Below are 22,577 nucleotides of genomic sequence, written 5' to 3' on the forward strand. Positions count from 1 at the left end.
CAGGATATATGCTCTTATGACTAATTGCTTTTCCTGAGCCCCTTAGGAATCCCCGCCCTAAAGACACTTCCTGCCATGGTAACTGTCTTGTGACTATACCTATTCTCTTCAACTGTTTTTTGGATCTCGACGAGCCCCTAATTCTTCATTCTGACTCACAGTGTTTGAACCGTGCCCAGCCATTCCTGGAAGCTTCCCTGAGAAGAAATTTACATACGGTTGTCAAAACTGTTGACTTTGTTTACTCAACTGTGTACAGATGTGTAATAAATGAATGCACATGCAATGACTTATTCCTCCACCTCCTGATATAGAAATAAAACATTAGAAAGAAACCCCACAATCTAATCCAACTAAACCCAAGTACCACAGAATTGACTTCTAAAGATCTAAATAATAATATTTCATTTTCAATAAGAGAATACATAGTTTTTTTTTCTTTTTTTCTTTTTTTAGTCAAAGACATGGCCAAGGGAAGAAGCTCGGCTGGTAAGGTGTCTGCCCATTGTAAAAGCCCACTTGTTCATTCCTGGCTGCCAGACTTCAAATAATCACACAGAAACTGTGTTAATTAAATCACTACTTGGCCTATTAGCTTTAGATTCTTATTGTCTAGATCTTACATTTAAATTTAACCCATTTTTATTAATCTGTGTATCATCACATGGCTGTGGCTTACTGGCAAGGTTCTGTCTGGCGTCTGTTTCTGGTGGGGCTACATTTATTTTTCCTGACTCTGCCTTCTTTCTCCCAGCATTTAGTTTAGTTCTCCCTGCCTATCTCTGTTCTGCTCTGCTATAGGCTCAAAGCAGTTTCTTTATTCATTAACCAATAAAAGCAAAACATACCCAGAAGTGCCTGCCACACCACCTGTCTGGCGTGCACAAAACCCTAACACTGAGAACACCACTGGTGGAAAAAGAATCAAAAGTTCAAGGTCATCTTGGGCTACTAGAGAGTGTGCAGCCATCCCAGTACACATGACGCTCTGCTTTAAAACAAGAACAAAAATAAACAAAAAAATGTTCAAGACAGAGGTAGCAACCTCCACAGTAGCAGCTACAAGGGAGTGACCACTGAGGAAGCAGAACACCAAACAGACAGGATCAAAAAAAAAGTCCTCTTGCCACATAATAATTAAAACACTAAACACACAGAATAAAGAAAGAATATTAAGAGCTACAAAAGAAAAAGTCCAAGTAACATAAAAAGGCAGACCTATCAGAATTATACCTGACTTATCAATGGGAACAATGAAAGCCAGAAAGTCCTGGTCAAGTGTTATGCAGACACTAAGATGACCACGGATGCCAGCCCAGACTATTATACACAGCAAAACTTTCAATCACCACAGACAAACAAAACAAGACTTTCCATGACAGAACCAGATTTAACTAATACATACCTACAAACCCAGCCCTACACAAAGTACTAGAAGGAAAACTCCAACCTAAGGAAGTTAGTTATATCCACAAAAACATAGACTATCCCAAAGAATGGAAAAACACACACAATAACATTATCAGCAACGAAAACTAAAATAAGGGAACAAGCAATCACTGGTCATTAATATCCCTTATTATAAATGGACTCCGTTCACCTATAAAAATACACAGGTTAACAGATTAGATACAAAAATACAATCCATCCTTCTGCTACATATAAGAAACATATCTCAATCTCAAAGACAAAGACAGACATCACCTCAGAGTAAAGGGTTGGGAAAAAAATTTTCTAATCAAATGGACCTAAGAAACAAGTGGGTGTGGCTATCCTAATATCTAAGAAAATAGACTTCAAATGAAAAATCAATCAAAAGAGACAAAGAAGAATATTTCATATGACTCACAAGAAAAATCCATCAAGAGGAAATCTCAATACTGAATATCTATGCCCCAAATACAAGGACACCCTCATATATAAAAGAAACACTACTAAAGCTTAAACCACACATTAAACCCCTGCACACTAATAGTGGGAGACTTCAACACTCCACTCTCACCACTGGACAGGTGAATTTTTCAGACAGAAAATTAACAGAGAAATAAGGGAACTAACATATATAGTGACTTAAATGAAATTAACAGTCATATACAGAATATTTCATCCAAACATAGAAGAATATACCTTCTTCTCAGCACCTCATGGAACGTTCTCAAAAACTGACCACATACTAGGTAACAAAGGGAATCTTAACAGATACAAAAATACTGGAAAAACTCATATATCTTATCAGATCACCATGGCTTAAAATTAAAATTCAACAGCAACAGTACTTCCAGAAAGCCCACAATACATGGAAATTAAACAATGCTCACCTGAATCATCAATGGGTCAAGGAAGAAGTAAAGGCAGATGAAAGATTAAAGATTTCCTAAAATTCAATGAAAATAACTATACAACATACCCAAATTTATAGGACATAATGAAAGCAGTGTTAGAAGAAAAGTTCATATCACTAAGTGCCTACATAAAGAAGCTGGAAAAGTCCCACACTAGCGAGTTAACCGAACACCTAAAAACTCTATAACAAAAAGAAGCAAACTCCCCCAGGAGGACATGTCCTAAATGCAGGACATGATCTGATGTATGATTAATAAAACCTCAGGGTCAGAAATTGGCCTTCAACCTGAAGATCTCAAAGGCAAAACAGCCAGCCACTGGTTCTTACCTCCACCTCAGTCTAAAATGGTGATCCCGCCTCCCAGAACCTAAGAATGAGACTGTCTCTGTGAGCTGTCTTCCTCTGCTTTATATTCCTTTCTAGGGCTGGGATTAAAGGTGTGTGTTACCATAACCTGGTCTATAAGGCTGACCAGTGGGACAGTTTTATCCTCAGATCTTCAGGCAGTCTTTATTTATTAAATACAATTGAAATGCCACTACAATAATCAAATGAGACCTGAAATCAACAAAACAGAAACAAAGAAAACAATACAAAGAATCAATGAGACAAAGTTGATTGTTTGATAAAAATCAACAAAATAGATAAACCTTTATCCAAATTAACCAAAAGGCAGAGAGAGACTATCCAAATTAACAAAATCAGAAATGAAAAGGAGGACATAACAACACACATGGAAGAAATCTAGAGATTCATTAGGTTATATTTTGAAAATCTGTACTCCACAAATAATTTTATGGATAAATATCACTTATCAAAATTAAATCAAAACCAGATAAGCAAATTAAATAGACCTATAACTGTTAAAGAAATAGAAACTGTAATCAAAAGTCTCCAAAAAAAGAAAAGAAAAAAGAAAAAAACCCAGGGCCAGATGGTTTCAGTTCAGAATTCTACATAATATCAATACTCCTCAAAATGTCCCATACAATAGAAACAGAAGGAACACTGTCAAACTCTTTTTATGAAACTACAATTACCCTGATACCCAAACCACATAAAGACATTACTAAGAAGAATTACATATCAATCTCACTCATGAACATTGATGCAAACATACTCAATAATATACTGGCAAATTGAATCCAAGAACACATCAAAAAAATCATCCACCATGATCAAGTTAGCTTCATCCCAGGAATGTAAGGATGGTTCAACATACAAAAATCTATCAATGTAATCCACCATATAAACAACCTGAAAAAAGAAAACCACATGATCATCTCATTAGATGTTGAAAAAGTCTTTGACAAAATACAACATCCCTTAATGGTAAAGATCTTAGAGAGAGCAGGGATACAGGGAACATAGCTAAACATAATAAAGGCAATATACAGCAAGCCAACAACCAACATCAAACTAAATAAAGAGAAACTCAAAGTGATCCCACTCAAATCAGGAACAAGACAAGGTTGTCCACTCTCTCTGTATCTACTTGATATAGTACTTAAGGTCCTAGCTACAACAATAAGACAATAAAAGAAAATCAAGGGGATACAAATCAGAAAAGAGTTGTCAAATTCTCACCATTTCCTGATGATATGATAGTTTACATATGTGACCCCAAAAATTCTACCAAGGAACTTCTACAACTCACAAACAATGTACCAATGTAGTAGGATACAAGATTAACTAAAAAAAAAAAAAACATCAGTAGCCCTCTTGTACACAGATAATAAATGGGCTCATAAAGAAATCAGAGAAACATCACCCTCCACAATAGCCACAAATAGCATAAAATATCTTGGAGTAACTCTAACCAAACAAGTGGAAGACCTGTATGACAAGAACTTTAAATCTTTGAAGAAAGAAACTGAAGAAGACACCAGAAAATGGAAAGATCTCCAATGCTCTAAGGTAGGTAGAATTAACACAGTAAACATGGCAATCTTACCAAAAGCAAGCTACAGATTCAATGCAATGCCCATCAAAATCCCTGCAAAATTCTTCAGAACCCAACGAACAATACTCAACTTCATATGGAAAAGCAAAAAATCCAGGATAACCAAAACAATCTTGTACAATAAAGCAACTTCTGGAGGCATCACAATACCTGACTTCAGAGCTACAGTATTGAAAACAGCCTGGTATTGGCATAATAACATACAGGAAGACCAATGGAACCAAATTGAAGACCCAGATACCTATGAATACCTGATTTTTGAAAAAGAAGCAAAAAATATCAAATGGAATGATGGAGGAGGGTCATCTGTCTATGTGTTACTTTCATTGGTTAATTAAGAAACTGCCTTGGTCCTTTAATAGGACAGAAAATTAGGTAGGCGGAGTAAACAGAACAGAACTGTGGGAGAGAGAAGGCAGTGAGGCAGATGCCTCAGGCAGTCACCATGCCTCTCCTCTCTGAGACAGATGCAGGTTAAGATCTCTCCTGGTATTGCTACACAGATTATTAAATATGGGTTAAAGCAAGATGTAAAAATTAGCCAATAAGAGGCTGAAACTAATGGACCAGACAGTGTTTAAATAAATACAGTTTCTGTGTAATTATTTCGGGTAAAGCTATCTGGGTGGTGGGAAGTGGCCCGCTGCTCCTACTACTACAATGGAAAAAGAAAGCATATTCAACGAATGGTGCTGGCATAACTGGATATTAACATGTAGAAGAATGAAAATAAATCCATATCTATCACCATGCATAAAACTCAAGTCCAAATGGATCAAAGACCTCAACATAAAGCCTCATAGAAGAGAAAGTAGGAAGTACACTTGAACGCATTGGCACAGGAGACTACTTCCTAAATATAATACCAGTTGCCACACTGAGAGAAACAATTAATAAATAGGACCTTCTGAAACTTAAAAGCTTCTATTAAAAAAAGGACATGGTCAACAAGACTAAACGGCAGCCTGCAGAATGGGAAAAGATCTTCACCAACCTCACATCGGACAGATGGCTGATCTCCAAAGTATACAAAGAAATGAAGAAATTGGTTACCAAAAGAACAAATAATCCAATTAAAAAATGGGGTACAGACCTAAACAGAGAACTCTCAACAGAGGAATGTAAAATGGCTGAAAGACACTTAAGAAAATGCTCAATATTCTTAGCCATCAGAAAAATACAAATCAAACAACTCTGAGATTACATCTTACACATGTAAGAATGGCCAAGATCAAAAACACGGATGACAGCTTATGCTGGAAAGGTTGTGGGGTAAAGGGAACACTCCTCCATTGCTGGTGCAAGTGCAAAATGGTACAGCCGCTTTGGATATCAGTCTGGTAATTTCTCAGAAAATTAGGAAACAACCTACTTCAAGACCCATCAATACCACAAAGGATGCTAAATTGTAGCACAAGGACATCTGCTCCAACTATGTTCATAGCAGCATTGTTTGTCATACCCAGAATCTGGAAATGCCCCTCTATTGAAGAATTGATAAGGAAAATGTGGTTCATTTACATAATGGAGTACTACACAGCAGAAAAAAATGACATTTGAAATTTGTGGGCAAATAAATGGATCTAGGAAACATTACATTGAGTGAGGTAACCCAGACTCAGAAAGACAAATATCATATGTACTCACTCTTAAGTGGATCTTAGAAATAAAACAAAGAAAAATCAGCCTACAATTTACAAATCCAAAGAACCTAGGCAACAAAGAGGATCCTAAGAGAGGCATACATGGACATACATAAAATCAATTTTAAAAAAGTTAAAGACAAATTTTTCATGTAATGGCAAATATGGATATTTAGCAAGACTGATTAGAAAAATGTGTACTGCACACTAGCCCACAGGCTGTTGTGTTCTGTTAGGATATGTTAGCACTCCTCTATTTTTGTTGCTTTAACACAACATTCAGGGCTGCTAGATACTAGATGGGATTTTTCCTTCTCACCCACTTCCCACTGTAGGAGAATAAAGGGTTTTAATTCCACATGAAAATCTTTTATAACTTCCTTTTATTCTTCTTTCTCAGCTCATGTATCTGAATCTCTTCAGATGTGTAAACTCTGTGTGAATCCATTGAGTCATGCATAGCACAGAGGAGGTTGAACGTAAGTGTGTGCGCCAGACACGTATCAACAAGAGCTTCCTCACTGTGGGTGCATATATGCTCACATTTGATTTCACAGCGCCCAGGCTACTCCAAGGCAAGTCAACCTACTAGAGATACATGCATCGTAGTGGCTCATTTTACGGAAAAGGTAACAAATTGAAAGTGGGCTCTAAGTAGACATTCTATCTTCTCTGGAACTGAAGTCCCCAGAGCTGAGCTTTCACCTGAGACCTGAAATGTACATGCTGGCTATTCTTTCATGTAAAACCAGTGTGAAGACCATAGGAGAGGAGCCAGAAAGCAAGCTTGATAAGAGTGGATGTGACCCCCTCCTTCACGCTCAAACCCATCCCCGTCCTTCAGCAGAGGAATCTCAAATGCTGAAACCAACGCTCTCACTCACACATCTTCACAAGAGCTTTTTAGTGTTTCTCCAGAGTGGGGTCAGTATCGTGCTGTTACAAGAACTAGGTTAAACTCACAGGTTCTGCACCCTCAGGCCTTTGCCACCCAGCCCTGTATCTACCATGCACACAATGCTGTGGCTGCTTGACCACCCCTCCAGTTGCCATGTCCTCTTAGGCCACCATACCTGTCCTTCCTCTCTCTAAAACATTTTGTCCTTCTTATTACACCCTCTTACATCTTGCCTTGAAGAAGACTGTGCATCTCTCCTGACTACTTGAAGTCACATCTTCAATCCTGCTTGCCATATGGGTACCTGAAGTGAGCCTTGCATTCCCATGCAGAGCTGCTCTACAAGGGTGATTGTGTCTGGACAGTTCCCTGGAGACAAGGCACATCATGAGAGGTGCATCCACCTCTCTCCTCTTCCATACTTCTTCTTTTTCTTTCTTCACTGGTACATAGTTCTCAGAGAAGCTCCATCTGCTTGGGCATCTTTTCTATAATAGTCTATCTTCAAGTACCCACTATAAACCTAAATAAAACCAATTTGCCATGGAGTTATAGAGTTACTTGCCCAGACCACAGCTGATAAAGTACTGACATAGTGTTACATTAGTCTAGATCACTTATGCATGGAGGTAGAGAAGGAAAGTATTATAGTATTGCCACGGTTCTAGAAAGAGCTACCATGTAAGGGGAGGTAAGGGAGACCATAGCCAAGAAAAATTATCTGCTTTCCTATACATCATTTTAATGAGTTCCTAACCATGGTGGAGATGATATGGCTACTTTAGTTCTACAATATAAGAACCTAATAAAGTTAGAGAACACTTGTACCACATGGAAAAAAAGATCCCTTGACAACAGAAGTTTGATAAATCAAGCTAACTAAACCAGAATCCACAATCTTATCTGGGCTTTCAAAATAAACTTGAACATATTCAAGCACACACACAAAAATACCATGATGAAAAATTGACAAATTTTCTTCTTAGAAACACTGAAGTTAATTTAAAGGTGGGGGGGCAGAATTTGCAATGGGCTTCTTGTGAGAGCCTAAAACAATAGTTAGTGAGCAGATGGCTCCACCAGACAGCATTAGGCAGCCCCGAGATACACTGGTAATCTCGCTGCCATTTGGAGAGAGAAAAACAAAAGTCTGGAACTGCAGGAGCACACAGAGTAAATCAGACTCCAAGTCCTGTTCCTACGAAGGCGAGAACATGCACAGCTGCCGCTGTGAGATGGATCTGCTGGGTCTATGCCCCTCATTCTAACACCTGAAAAATGGAATTATTGAGACTTCACTAAACACTTGAAGGAATTTGTGTCCATTATGTTAGAAATCTATTCTATTCTAGATTGTAAACTTCTTGAGAACAAAAATTAAGCATCACCTACCTACTGTATTACTCTGTGGCCAGATCAAATGTCACTCTGAGGCCAGATTGACACTGATTAAAAATGTACCAAAATAGGTCACTGAAGGAATCCCATTTCCTATGAAAAGATAGCTTTAATACCAACCCAATCCCAAAGTCAGGATCTTGTTATCAAGAAAGGTAACATGATTTCAATGTGGTGATTTCTTTTTTATAGATGGGCAATGTAAAATCTTCAGAATTAATGTTACATCTAAATTCTGTCTTTCAGTATAAACAATGATACTAGAAATTTCTATTCCTCTTTAAGAAGTTTTTAGGTTAAATCATTTTAATGGCAAACTTTAAATACTGGTAAGAGTATTTGAAATTATTCTTACCTATATGTACAGTTATAAATTTGAATATAAACTGTATGATAAAAATTCCTTTTTAGTATTTTATAGCGAGTAGAAAGATGCCACCCCACATTTAGCCCTATTTTAAAAGAAAGTCATGGAAACTAACTTTGAATATATAAACTAGGAATGACAACAGCCAGAATACACTAAACCACTTCTCAGCAAGCCTTAAACAAGGAACCCCTTTGACGTCTGTAGAATTCCAGGATGAGGCTGCAGGAAACAGAGAAAAGGAAATTCCGGTCCAGTGGGAATGATAGGGAGCTTTCTTCTCTGGGGTAGGCAGCAGACCATGCCAAGATTCAGTTTCAGAATGCGCCAAGTCGCCTTCACACCCATATCTCAGGATGAATTAGAGAAGGGGAAGGAAGTCGGGTGGGTCCGCAGACTTAACAAAGGAACTGAAGAAATCTGGGTGGGAAGCAGCAGGGTGGAGACGAAGTCCCTCAGGAAGGTCCGCAGAACAACTGCTTCCATAGAATTTCTACAAGTGGGAACCGGGGAGTCGGGAGCTACTGCAGGTATAGCTCATGCACATAAAACATGAGCTACATTTCAAGAGAAATAGTTTCAGTGTCATGGTTAATACTACAGCTGCATTCCAGAAAATAGCACTCACGTCTGAGCAGAAACTTCAGTATATCTGTTTTACTGGTGTGAAATGTGCAGAGTACCAAGTATCCCAGCGTTTCCTTGACTCCCTGTGCTATCTTCCCATCATTCTGTCCTCTTCCTCCAGGGCTACCTGTCTCACTCATTTCTTCTTCCTCAGAGATACCATGACTCTTGTCATCTGAGCTTCCTAGCTCTGTGTCCTTACTCCAATGACAAGTGCTGAGGGAAGATGGGGAAGATGTACTCCCAAAGCAACCACAGTGGAGTTGCCAAGCCTAGTCCTACCTAACCACCATCCCCGTCAGCTTTCCAATCTACCAGACTGGAATTATAATTTAGTCCAACCCAAACTTACTTTAAAAACCATACCAAATTCTATCTGTGTGATAGCGAGGATCTGGTATCTCTAGCTGGAAATCCCCTCCTTGCATGTTTATCTTGTGGGTGGGCTCTCAACACATCCTTCCTGCAGAGTGCTCAATCATCATAATGTCTTTCCTTCACAACTAGATTAACTTCTGGAGGAGCAGGAGCCAGCGCACTTATTCTAAATTCTCTGTGACATCAACCTGAGTAAAAGTTTTATAAATGAATAGATATGAAGAGAACATTCTAGAATAACATATTAGTCAGAGTAACACAGAACACATAGGTTACAGGAAGAAGCCTGACAATAATAGAGACATCTTCTGAACAAAGTAGATAGTGCTGCAGTTAACAGCAAAATTTGGCCAAAAGGGTAGGGCTAACTAGAGATGCTCTTTGAAGATATTTCAAGGGGATTGTTTTGGGAAAAAAGTTTATGTGGTGTTCACACTGTTAGCCAACTAGCAACTCATAAACCAGATGTATATTGAGATACCAAACAGTTTCAGCACAGCTCACAGTCAAATGGTCAAAACACGGTCAAAACAAAGCAAAGTCAATGGTTTATGGGGATCTGGGACAAAGCCCCAAAGTGGGCAATCATTCTGGTGATAAACAGAGCATCCCAGCCAGGCATGCTGTTATAGACTTATAATCCCAGCATTCAGAGAAGTAAGGCTGGAGGACAATGAATTCAAAGCCACCCTGAGTCACACAGGCAGATTTTGTCTCTAAAAATAAAACAAAAAACAACAAAAATAAGCTCAGGATATGTATTTCTACTCTGAATTCAAGAAACATAAATCAGTATTCAAAATTTTTAATATGAAATAGGACATGAATTCCCAATTATCAATCATCGAGTTCTGCCATTTCATGCCTATATAGCTCTTAACATCTGCCGCCTTCTCAGTTCCCACAGCCTGACACCTCTCATCGGACCGACTACAACAGCTATTGTAAGATTCTCGCCAACATTTTCCACTTCCTCACCCAATTATTCCTCTGAACTGAAGCCAGAAAGACCTGACACAACCCACAACGAGCCATGATACTTGTCTTCTTTCATGGCTCTTGTTGCCAAAAAGACAAGTCTAAACTCTCTCGGGTGGCTTTCTAGGTCTTTCACAACTACATTTCAGCCTTCCTTTCCGCCAACCCCTTTCTGTTCCCCATTAATCAACAATAGCTGGTTCCTTTGCCTAAAATGCTCTCCCCTGCCATGCTCTTTTCTCTGACCATTGGTCACCCTCCAAGGCCATGTGCAGAATTTATGTTGCTCCTTTTCTCTACTGATATAACCACAGAATTAAGCATTACAAGTCTATGCCTCCAAAAGAGGTCAATTTCTTCAAAGAATTAATGACTGAATGCTAATTCTCCCATCATAGTGTTGAGAAGACAGTCTCATTTTCACCCACTTGTTTAAGTCTTCACATATTAATGATCAACACTTATAAATGAGTGAGGCTCAATTTTGCCTAAGCTAGTTAACAGAAAATAGTTACACTGAGTGATTCCCGAGAAACATGAAAACTACATTTCTAATTTTGCCTTCTGAAACACCTTGGTATAAGTAGAGTAAAACATTCTTATGACTACACAATCATAGCATTTGCCAATTTAAGAAAATACTAGAAATGCCCACTCAAAAGGCTTTATTGCCCTAAATTTGTAATAGGGCAGTAAGAGTTCCAAGGGCTTAGTTTTACTAACTTTATGCCATGCTCAGTAGTTGCCCTTCAAAGTTACTTTTCTGTTTGGACACACACACACACACACACACACACACACACACACACCACACACATGCACGAGAGGAACAGAATGTGGTGTTCTGTAACTGGAGAATACAGCTGAGTAAAAAGAATAATCCTGCAGGCAGTTGGGATTCTAACTTAAATGTTGCCACTCTTTACTTAGCTTCAGCCAGGAAAGATAGATGAGGTAGATAAAGGATTTTAAAATAATGAAAGAAAGGAAATCTGTACACAATTGCAGGATTGGATCACTACTGTGGAAATGAGAGGAGGAAGCGGTGGACTTGGGTTTACATGGGCGATTTGCAGTTTCCTCTGCCTGTGCTGTGTGCTTCCACTGAGTTTCCACGACCAGAGGCCTGAGATTGCAAAGAAACTGAAACTCTTGAACACTGAACTTAGCAAAGGTATTGTTACAACAGATTCTCAAGATATGGATGGTTAAAATAAGGTCAGAAGGCTTGGATTCTTCGACAGTGATTGTGAGAACGTACAGACACCTAATATATAACCACTCCTTTATGAACAGCACATCAGTTTGAGCTCTGGGTGCTGACTGACAAGTGGTGTCATCCTGCAGATGGAGATCACAGGGCAGCTGAGTTGACATTTGCCAGTCAGACAGGAAAGTCCTTGATCGTCACTTTTCCTTACTTTAAGCTCAATGGGAAAGTCTACTGGGAAAAGCCATAATTCCAATGTTTGTTTATACATCTTCTTTACTCTTAGAAGCAAACTTTTCAGAGATGTAAATGTCATATGACATTCATGCAAGAACTAAAAACATCACTGTGAAAACTCTATTTTAGAAACTTTAAAAGTTTTAAAGGCAAGAAAGAAAATAATCATAAACCAAGTTGCAAATCTTCACATTTGAAATTTCTGGCTCCTTTAACAGCCTTACCAATGAGTAGTACCAACTTCTGAGTTTTACACTTTGAGGGAATTATAATCTCACTAGCAATAACTATAATATTCTAGATTAAAACAGTTACAAAACAAGGCAAAAATGGTATTGTGACTAGCACCGAGTTCTTCATGGCTGAAGCCTACCTTCAGTCCCTGTGAGTAAGACTCTGCCATTTGACTTGGAACAACTCTGCCCTATCTCAAGTTGTCACTGGTTCAATGCAGCTCACTTGCAATTACCCATAAGATATAGCAGTCATTTAAAGGACAACTAGGAAAGAACACCCCCAATTAAACTAAGGCATGTGTTCACACCATCAGTAATTAAGACTCACAGTGCATTTTAAAATCAAAAAGCAAATGAAAACTACAGGTCTCCTAATTAAAATGAATCCAAAGGAAGAGCACTTTGAGAATTTGAAGCTACAATTAAGATAAACAAATATTCCAAGGATATGGTGAGGTAAGCGTTAGGCTGTGACACAGGCAAACTTTAGGGTCCTTTTAACACCTTGAACAAACCTTGAACTTTTCTATAATACTCAGCAAAGGGTAGATGTCTGAGTCTTCCAAGTAAACTTTAAAGCCAACAGCCAGCCCTGCAACAGTTGGATCTCAAGACTCTGAAATTATCATTCCCACCACTTGAGACAACAACTGTCACAATGCTAAGCCAAACTGTTGAAAATACTCCATGTTAGTCAGCTAAACAGCTAGCCCTGAAGGTCCTAACCTATCTCTTGCTCAATAAAACCCTATCATTTGTATGGACAGACTTAGGGCTGAAAAGGCAGGTAACAGCATCTCCCCTGGAAGGGTTTGAAAATAAAATGTGAAGCAACACTACAGCCAGAGAAAGACAGGCAACTGTTCTCCTTTGTGAGCAGTCCTGGCCAGAAAAGAGTGAAGTCTGACAAATAACAATCAGTGGATCACAATATGTGGCGAAGAAAGTGGCTACATTGTCTTCCCGGCCTGAGGCAGCATTCTCAGCTCGGAGGCTCCAGCTGAATAACTGCTTTCAGCGGACCAAGCAGCTCGTCCTTTCCCCCAGCTTCCACTGTAACCATACAAAGTCACTCTTGTTGGAACACAGCATTCAGAAGCTCCTGGGAAGTCTCCATCTGACCCGCCCTCAGCGAGCAGCTAGAATCTGTTTTTCTGGCCTTATCTGTTTCTAGTGACTCAGGATACATTCCTCTGGAAATGAGATCCACAACCAAGGTAAACATAAAAGTACATTGGAACAGTCTTTCAAAAATCTATGTTCTCTATTTAATGGTACAAAATTTACAGTGTAAGACTGGGAAGCTATCCACTCAGAATCATGACAGACATGCATTCATGGCTGTCTACATTTCTCCATGGCTTACTTCTGAGAAGAGTTCTCTTAAAACCGGTTCCAAAACCACTAGCTCAGAGTTCAGAGCACCTACCGTCTTCACTGAGAAGGCTGCGTGCAGAGGTAAAATCCTAAACAATTACAGATACAAGATGTTTGCCTTCACATATACAACCATTTTCCCACCCATTCTCATACACACCGCCAGGAGGAAAGGGGCTTACCTGTTCAGACTTCTCCGGCTCTTTTTTGTCTGTCTGTAGAAACTGACAGTTTTCTCTTGCCAGCCTCTGGACCAGCTCGATACGCCCGATGTCATCTCTCTCTTGAAGCTTGCACATCACTCCAGCCTTAAGAGTTGGAGAAAAAGCGAAGATATACTTAAATCCACAGTCCCAGGACATGACACCACCGCAAAGTTCACTTCATATGAAGTGCATTTTCTCTGTGACCTGAATCAAATCATGGCCTTTGTAGAAGATTTTGCCTTTCCAAAGTTAAGTCTGTGTTATCTTAATGTAGAGATTCCATGCCAGAGACCTCTACTTTAAGAGCTGGAAGGGCAAACTACTTCATTTGCTACTGCGTGTGTGCCTGATAGGCTGTATTTGTTTGTTCCTGACAGCCTGTTTCCTGTTACATAAGCAAAGCCCAGCAAAAGGTTAAAAATTCATGGGAAAGTTAGCCAGGAACCATTCTGGCAAAAAGGGTGAAGCGATACAGAGTCCTAAAAATAACAGTCTAGAGCTCCCAGTTCTTCAGCGTGAGTGGATCGTTCCATGGACAAACACAGTTGGCAAGAGGATTATGGGATAAACTTTCTCCCCACAACTGGAAAATTACTATAAGTTTGTGAGTAAAACAATGTCAGGATTCCTGAGCACTTAGAAACAACCTACCAAGCACCACGTATTCTTTACATAGTGAGGTCTCTAGTAGTGATAATAGGAAGGAGGTAAATCTAGGAGCTTGGAACAGAAAAAAAAGGTCATTCTAACGCAGAGATTATAAATTATTTCTACTCAAATTCTTTCCTAAATGGTTCGCACAAACATACCAAGGCATGATCTAATAAAGAAACCTGAAGTTAGCTTGGCAGAATTAGTCAAAATCACTGAATCTTTATTAACCCAAAATAACCTAGAGTATTTAAATCTACTCCGCAAAGAGACCAAATATGGGGACAGAGCTTGCAAGGGCACTCAAGTTTCATGTCCGCTGCCCCCTGCCAACACTCGAGACAGGGTTTCTCTGTGTAACAGCTCTGTGAAAGCACCCATGCTATCAAATGGCATCACGGAAATAAAAACAGACACGCAAAGCAACAACTACAACTACATTCCCAAGGGCTCTGAAGAAAAGAAATTCTCCAAGTAGCCATCACGGACCCCTAGAGGGCAGCAAGCAGAATTCTCCCAGCAGGAGGTTTAAGCTTATAACATTCCTCACAAGTGATATTTTTAGTTTCTCTCCTAAGTTTCCTTGGATAAGGACCTCAGTTTATCTTAAGACATCCTGTACATGGTGGACAGCCCAGCTGCTGGGAAGTCCCAAACTGCACCAGATAACTCTTGAAGTTATTTCATATCAGTCCACGAGCATAGTACTGCCTTTTAAAGCAACTTGAACAAGGGCTATCTCTTATCTAATAACATAATCTTTCTAGTAGTAAACATAATCTTATTGCAACATCATTGAATATTCTCCAGATTCATATCTCTGGTGTCTATTTTATCTTATACATTCATTCAATAGATTTTACTTGATAACTACCCACAATAAATCCTAAAGTTACAGATTTAAATTCCCTGAAGTCTGTCCCTGGAGTGTACATTCATTGGAGGAAGAAGCATCTGTAACATAAAAAAAGAAGAAATACGAGGTGGTAAATGACAGGAAAGCATGAGGGGTTACCCCTCATGTTAGAGGTCAGCACAGAATCAGGGGGTTTTCTAAGAAGATGGCACTTGAACAGCAACCTAAAAGGTTCAAGGAAAAGATGATGTCAATTCCCCAAGAAGTGTGTTCTAAGCAGAAGAACAAGGACCCTGAGGCGTGGTGTGCCTGGCATGCTGAAGGACCAAGAAAGAGAATATCATCTTGGTCGGACAAAACAGGTCAGAGAGGAGCAGGATCCAACCACAGTTTCCTTCCAGGCTATATAAGAAGTTTATAGTACTAAATGGGATGTCTGTATCAAATCTCTCCTCCTCAGAGCTCAAGGAACTCTGTGGAAGAAAAGCCAGAAAGACTGTAAAAACCAAAGGATGGGAGACAGCAAGGAATCAAGGCATTCTAAACCCAGCAAGACCGATGAAGGCAGAGACAGTAGCAGCACACACACGGCCAGCATGGGGCTGTACCAGATGTGATTTCAGAAGACAGGAACAGGCACAAGCCCCATCGCTACCCCAGAAGCTATCTCCACTTGATAACCACTTGCAAATGAAGAATTAGTTCTTTTCAGTGGACTCTCACAGGAGATACAAACTACTCTTAAGGGCAGGTCTCATGCCCAGAAGCAGATGGTCAAAACAAAAATAACCCAACAATATCTTTGCAGGTCCTTTGCACATAAATTATGGCTTCCACTTTTTGGTTTCTACAGGAATCTTGTGTACAGGACCGTGTGCGTTTTTACATCTATTGATATGTTCCTTTTGCTATTTCTTCTGTTTGTTTCTATTCTGGTTTGCTTGGTTTTGCTTTATCTTATTTTATTATTTTCTTTAGATGACTGTTTGGTTTTTTATTTTTTTTATTTTTTTTATTTTTTTTTTTGAGACAGAGTTTCTCTGGCTGTCCTAGAAGTTGTTTTGTGCTAGGCTGGTCTCAAACTCACAGAGATCCACCTGCCTCTGTTTCCTAAGAGCTGGGACTAAAGGCATGAGTCACTACTATCTGTCCATTTGTCTTGCTTTTTAAGGAGAGACAGAAAGGATGTGAATTAAGATGGGAGGGGAGGCAGAGGAGGATTTTAGAGGAGGTGGTGGGGGTTAGAGAGCACAGAAATCAGAATAGAGTGCACAAAAAAACTGTTTGCAATAAAAAATTTTAAGAAATGAAGCCCCATGAGGTGACACTAGTCAGTATATTTTTCCCAAAGCAAGGATAATGTATTTTTTAAACTGATTTTTATTGAGCTCTACATTTTTCTCTGCTCCGCTCCCTGCCTCTTCCTTCCCCTTCAACCCTCTCCCATGGTCCCCATGCTTCCAATTTACTCAGGAGATCTTGTTTTTTTCTTCTTCCCATGTAGATTAGATCCATGTATGTCTCTCTTAGGGTTCTCATTGTTGTCTAGGTTTTCTGGGATTGTGATTTGTGGGCTGGTTTTCTTTGCTTTATGTTTAAAAACCACTTATGAGTGAGTACATGTGATAATTATCTTTCTGGTTCTGGGTTACCTCACTCAAAGTAATAATGTTTTCTAGCTCCACCATTTGCCTGCAAAATTCAAGATGTTGTTATTTTTTTTCTGCTGTGCAGTACTCCATTGTGTAAATGTATTACATTTTCCTTATCCATTCTTTGGTCGAGGGGCATTTAGGTTGTTTCCAGGTTCTGGCTATGACAAACAATGCTGCTGTGAATATAGTTGAGCACATGTCATTTTAAAGTCTCTGTTATTAATAAATAAAAATATTTAAATAAATATGTTTATCCTGATTTCAACTTATAGGATGTATAGATACACTGAAATATCACATGGTATGCATCAATTGTGTGTGTGTTTCAGTTAAAAATAAATTTATGCTATCCTGGAGATTTAGTTTAGTGGTACAGCTTTACCTAATATTAGGATTACATGCTGCATATACTTTGTATTGCCAACAATAAATATGTTCAATTCAAATTTTAAAGTGAAATAAAATAATTATAAAAATTCTCACAGCAATGAAATGAAGAATCAGGTTCTTTGATTTTTGGAGGAGTCAAGTTGGGCATTGAACACATGGAATTTTATATCAACAGGACAATACCGCATTTAATTAAAAGAAAAACAAATATACAGAATTAACAGAATATAAATTTTAGTTTAATAGTGAGAGTTATAATAATTAGTCTTCATAAAAATGAATTTTGTTACTTCTTAAAATTATGCTTCTTTGTCAAGATATGAGCTAAGGATATCAGGTATGCTATAAAATTGTTTTTTTTTTTTTGTTTTTTCGAGACAGGGTTTCTCTTTCTCTGTGGCTTTGGAGCCTGTCCTGGAACTAGCTCTTGTAGACCAGGCTGGTCTCGAACTCACAGAGATCCGCCTGCCTCTGCCTGCCGAGTGCTGGGATTAAAGGCGTGCGCCACCACCGCCCGGCCGTAAAATTATGCTTTACATAAATTTATTATTAACTGGTCTGTAAGACAATGAATATTATTAAAATACATGAAAATGATTTGCCTATAAAAAGTTTGGATTCTTGTTCTGGACAAGATGAAATTTTTGGAATGGCTTCAGCAGACAATTATCGCAAACAGATGCACAGTTTGGAGGATCGCTGTGTCCAACGGAGAGGATGCAGCAGTTGGAGCTAGAAAAGTGAAGGAGACTGGTTTTCACCCATCTGAGGCAGTGGAGGAGATGACAGACTTGAGGGCCATTTAGATGTTATTTGGGAGTTCACCAGAGCTCGTAAATACTCGGAGAGTATGGAAGGAAGGTGCCTACTCAAAGTCCCACTAGGTGGGGCTTGGCCTCTGTAGGAGCGTGGGGGCAGGATGCCTGGGCCATCCAGAGCATAAACAGTATTGCTTTGGTTGTTGGAATGCAGGGCTATAAATCAAAGAGCTGACTGCAGTGTTTCAAAGTGGGAGGATACAGGGAATCAGAAAGGAGACAGGAAGAGTGAGCAGCTTCAGGGGAAATCTGGTGGACCAAAAGGTTTCATCCTCTGTTTGTGTGTGTATGCGTGTGTGTGTGTGTGTGTGTGTGTGTGTGTGTAGGAGGCTGGAAGCCTACCCAGCATGCTGCTGGGGGGATCTACCAGTCTGCTGTTGGGGGGATCTACCAGTCCACTGCTGGGGGGATTTACCAGTCTGCTGCTGGGGGGTAGGATCTACCAGTCCGCTGCTGGGGGGGATCTACCAGTCTGCTGCTGGGGAAATCTACCAGTCTGCTGCTGAATGGGGAACTACTAGTCTGTTGCTGAAGGGGGAACTACCAATCTGCTGCTGGGGGGATCTACCAGTCTGCTGTTGGGAGGGATCTACCAGTCCGCTGCTGGGGGGGTAAAATCTACCAATCTGCTGCTGGGGAGTAGGATCTATCAATCTGCTGCTGGGGAAATCTACTAGTCTGCTGCTGAAGGGGGATTTACCAATCTGCTGCTGGAGTATCAGATAAGATGTTTCCAAATAACTATCAGTTTGACAAAGGTAATCTGTGATTTTGAGGAGAGGCAGTTAGGGGACAGTTTCACTGTAGTCGACAGAGAATCCCACGGGTACTTTGACAGACTGGACCCTGCTGAGGAATGATGAGAACAGGAGTTCTGCTGGCTCGACAGAGCCCAGATGAGGGGAACTTCAGCATATTTATCTGTGTTAGAAATCATGTACTACACAGGGAAATTTGATCACATGAGAGGGAGAGGAAGGGTGAGGGGAAGAGAGAGAATGTGAGTGAACACATTTTCAAGATTAATGCCCTTGATTGAGTATGGAAAATAGATAAGGATCAACCCTTAGACAGAAATGTAAATATCAATGTTCCAACTACTGGAACAGGAGGCAACATGCAGGTAGGCTGGCAGAGTCTGATGGTGGCAACTCGCAAAGATTCTTTACTGAGTCTCTTTTCCCCAGAAGTTATTGACTAAGAGTAAGAACTGGGGAGAAGATGCTGGAGGTATGAGAAACAAAGGCACACAGCAGACATCTAAGTGGCAAGTATTTGCGAAATTTTCATATCAGGCCAGACAGTATCTCAGGTATGTGGTGCAAGTACTTGGCTCTTCAGATGAAGCCGTGGAGCAGCAAGCAGTGTTGGGTAAGCAGATGGATAAGCTATGTCCAGTAACATTTGAATACCGGCACAGGCAGGGGCTGTGGTTGTCACCCCCTGGCCTGCAAGGAAACCGAACTGTAGAAATCTAGTGATGTGTTAGGTCCTAATGCTGCAACCCTTTCATACAGTACTTCATGTGGTGGCCCTGAATCATAAAATTACTTCTGTTGCTACTTCATAAAGGTAGTTTTGCTATTGTTATGCATTGTAATGCAAATATCTGATATGTAATATAAATATCTATATGTTGAGAACGATTGATCTAGAGCATCACTGAGGGTCCATTTGATTTTTACTTTTAAATACCTTGTTTTTAATCATCCTACCTGTCCTCCTGAGGATATATTTCTTGTTTGTCAGAATTTTAATGGGCCCTATAATATGAGATGGTGCCAAATATGGACAAATCATGAAGTCATGTTTTTAATCAGTACAAGGTAGAGTAGAAAGGAGTAAATTGTATTAAGTACCCTCCTTTATGACAGGAGGACAAGGAAATTGTGGGGTGGGGGCGATTTATATTTGCAAATAATGAACATTCTTTAAAGATTGTATTCTTTAAAATTTATTTATTTACTTATTTATTTAATGCATATGGGCACGTTGTCTGTATGTACGTCTGCAAACTAGAAGATAGTATCAGACAGTTGTGAGCTGCCATGTGCGTTCTGGGAATTGAACACGGGGCCTTTGGAAAAGCAGTGAATGTTCTTAACCACTGAGTCATCTTCCAACCCGCTAAAGATTATATTCTTAAAATGGTAAATTTCTGCTATCTAGAGAATTCTACGCTCACACCTGAGACTTATTTCTGCTCCGTGGCACCCTCAGTGTTCACTGCCATCCCACAAAACCTCAGAAGACTCCCTGGTAATACAGCTGTGTGGTGGGAATCCTTCTGTTCTTTCTCTCCTTCCCTCTTCCTGCCTGTCCCCCCTTCTCTCTGGCTTCCACTGTGGCCCTGAGTGTCAGAGGGAATGTGTGCATGAGACCAGCAGGGCTGGTCCCAGCTGGGAATGCTGAGCACATGGACAGGACCTGCAAGGACTCACTCAGACACCGAGTCCCACACACAGCTCTGTAAACAACTGCGTCCATCATCAGCAACAGAAAGAAGAGAAGAGGGACACTGGCTATATTCTTGGTTTCTACAGAACCACAAATTTCCGAGAAATTCTTCATGTCATGATGAGAATCTTAAATACAGACATTTTGTTGTTGTTGTTGTTTTTGCTTTCTTAAAATAAGGAAAGGGTTTTATCTGAACCAGACATATCAATGCATGAATCCAACATCTGCATTTTAAATAACAAATGTTATTACTTTAAAAAGTATGTTTCAGATTAATTTAACTTTTATACTTATTTCATGTTTTCTAATTAAAGACAGAATATTACTGTCTTGATTTTCCAGTTTCCATTTAATTTTGTGGTACTAATATTTTCATTAGATAATTTTACGCACTACTTATGAAATAACTACTTTGTGGAAACTCAAAACTTCTCAGAGAAGTTGATGGACGGCACTTTATTCCCTGGAGGGCTTTGAGCCCAGAGATACCACAAATCCTCTAAGGTGTATAGGACAGTTGTCCTGCAAATACACATGAAACCAGATGTTCGGGGGGGGGGGGGGGTGGTGGAGACTTCCATGGCTCTGTAATTTAGTGATTTATTTTAAGAGACCCATGAATTTATTAATATATTTTTGGGGTTTTGTCATGGACAAAAGAGGCAAGATAACTTGATATAGACTTTCTCTAGACTTTCATATTTGTGGTCTGTTTAATTTACCTATGAGAAATTAATTATGAACAGTTTACCTAACACTGTTAAGCCAGAAAAAGAGAAGGATTAACGTGTAACTGTCAGAAGGGTTATTTAAAAGCCTATTTCAAGGTCTTTTTTGGAAAAAGAAAATTCTCTGTACTGCATAATTCAAGTTTGCATGGTTTTCAGCCTGAGAAATGTTACAGATGCCAATGAAAAGTCTGTTCCTCAACAAATGGAGCCATAAAATGTGGGTCCACTTTCTTGGGGCGGAAAATGAAACATGGACAGGAATCCTTTAGAAAAGGACATACAGCGGACAAATAAGCAATATTTTCTGTGACAAAGGTGGAAAACACAGCTTTCACATCTGCAAACAATGACTGCATTACCTACCTTATCACTAAAATTCACTTCTTCGGGGCCCAGGAGTTGGCTCTGCAGTAAGAACATTTGTTGCACAAGCATGAGGCTTAGAGGCCAAGTGCCCACTGCTCCCGTGAAAAGCCAGGTGTGGCCATGTGCATACCTATGACCCCAGCACTGTGAGGCATGGAGAAGGAACATGGCTGGGGTTTTCTGGACCCCAGCCTAGCTCCAGGTTCAGTGAAAGGCCTTCTCTCTGGCCTCCATGTGCATGCAGGTGTGTGTAAACACATATGTGCGTGCACACACACACACACACACACACACACACACACACACGCACGCATGCACTCCATGCACACTAGGTTTTGCATGGCACAAAACCTACCCTACAAGAATTTGCAGATTTTAGAACAGCTAAGGAGCTCACTAAAGACAACAGCTAAGGAAGAAGGGCTTGTGTACAGAACCAAGTGTAAACATGCTCTTCATTTCAGCCATACGGTGCAGCACAGAAACGGAGTCTCTCAGGAAGAAAGAGGCATTGTAAACAGAAGAAATATGCCAACATTTATGAAGGGATATTGGAATTATCTGATAGGTAGAAAACCTACAGAGAATAACACCCCACCTCCTGGGGATAGGTGGATCTTCCTCCTTAATATGCCCAAAATTTTCAACAGCTGTGGGACAGTCCTCTACATAGTAATGTATTCTATCATGCACTGGGAAGAAGGAAGAGAAATATCAATTTGCTTTAAATAACTCTACAGTGAAGACAGGAGATTGGCACACACATGCAGATGGATGAGTCTCCACAC

The 22,577-nt window shown here is 39.8% G+C and overlaps 1 protein-coding gene across 1 annotated transcript in view; it reads right to left on the reverse strand.

Moving 5' to 3' along the window:
* Rapgef5 (Rap guanine nucleotide exchange factor 5) overlaps nucleotides 1-22,577 on the reverse strand; it is a 226,124-nt gene that overhangs the window by 96,475 nt on the left and 107,072 nt on the right. The window contains exon 9 of the mRNA XM_038337451.1: nucleotides 13,839-13,964. Within this exon, the coding sequence (XP_038193379.1) occupies nucleotides 13,839-13,964 (126 nt within the window). The remainder of the gene's footprint in view (nucleotides 1-13,838; nucleotides 13,965-22,577) is intronic.

Source organism: Arvicola amphibius, chromosome 7 (assembly GCF_903992535.2).
Source record: "Arvicola amphibius chromosome 7, mArvAmp1.2, whole genome shotgun sequence".
NCBI lineage: Eukaryota > Metazoa > Chordata > Mammalia > Rodentia > Cricetidae > Arvicola > Arvicola amphibius.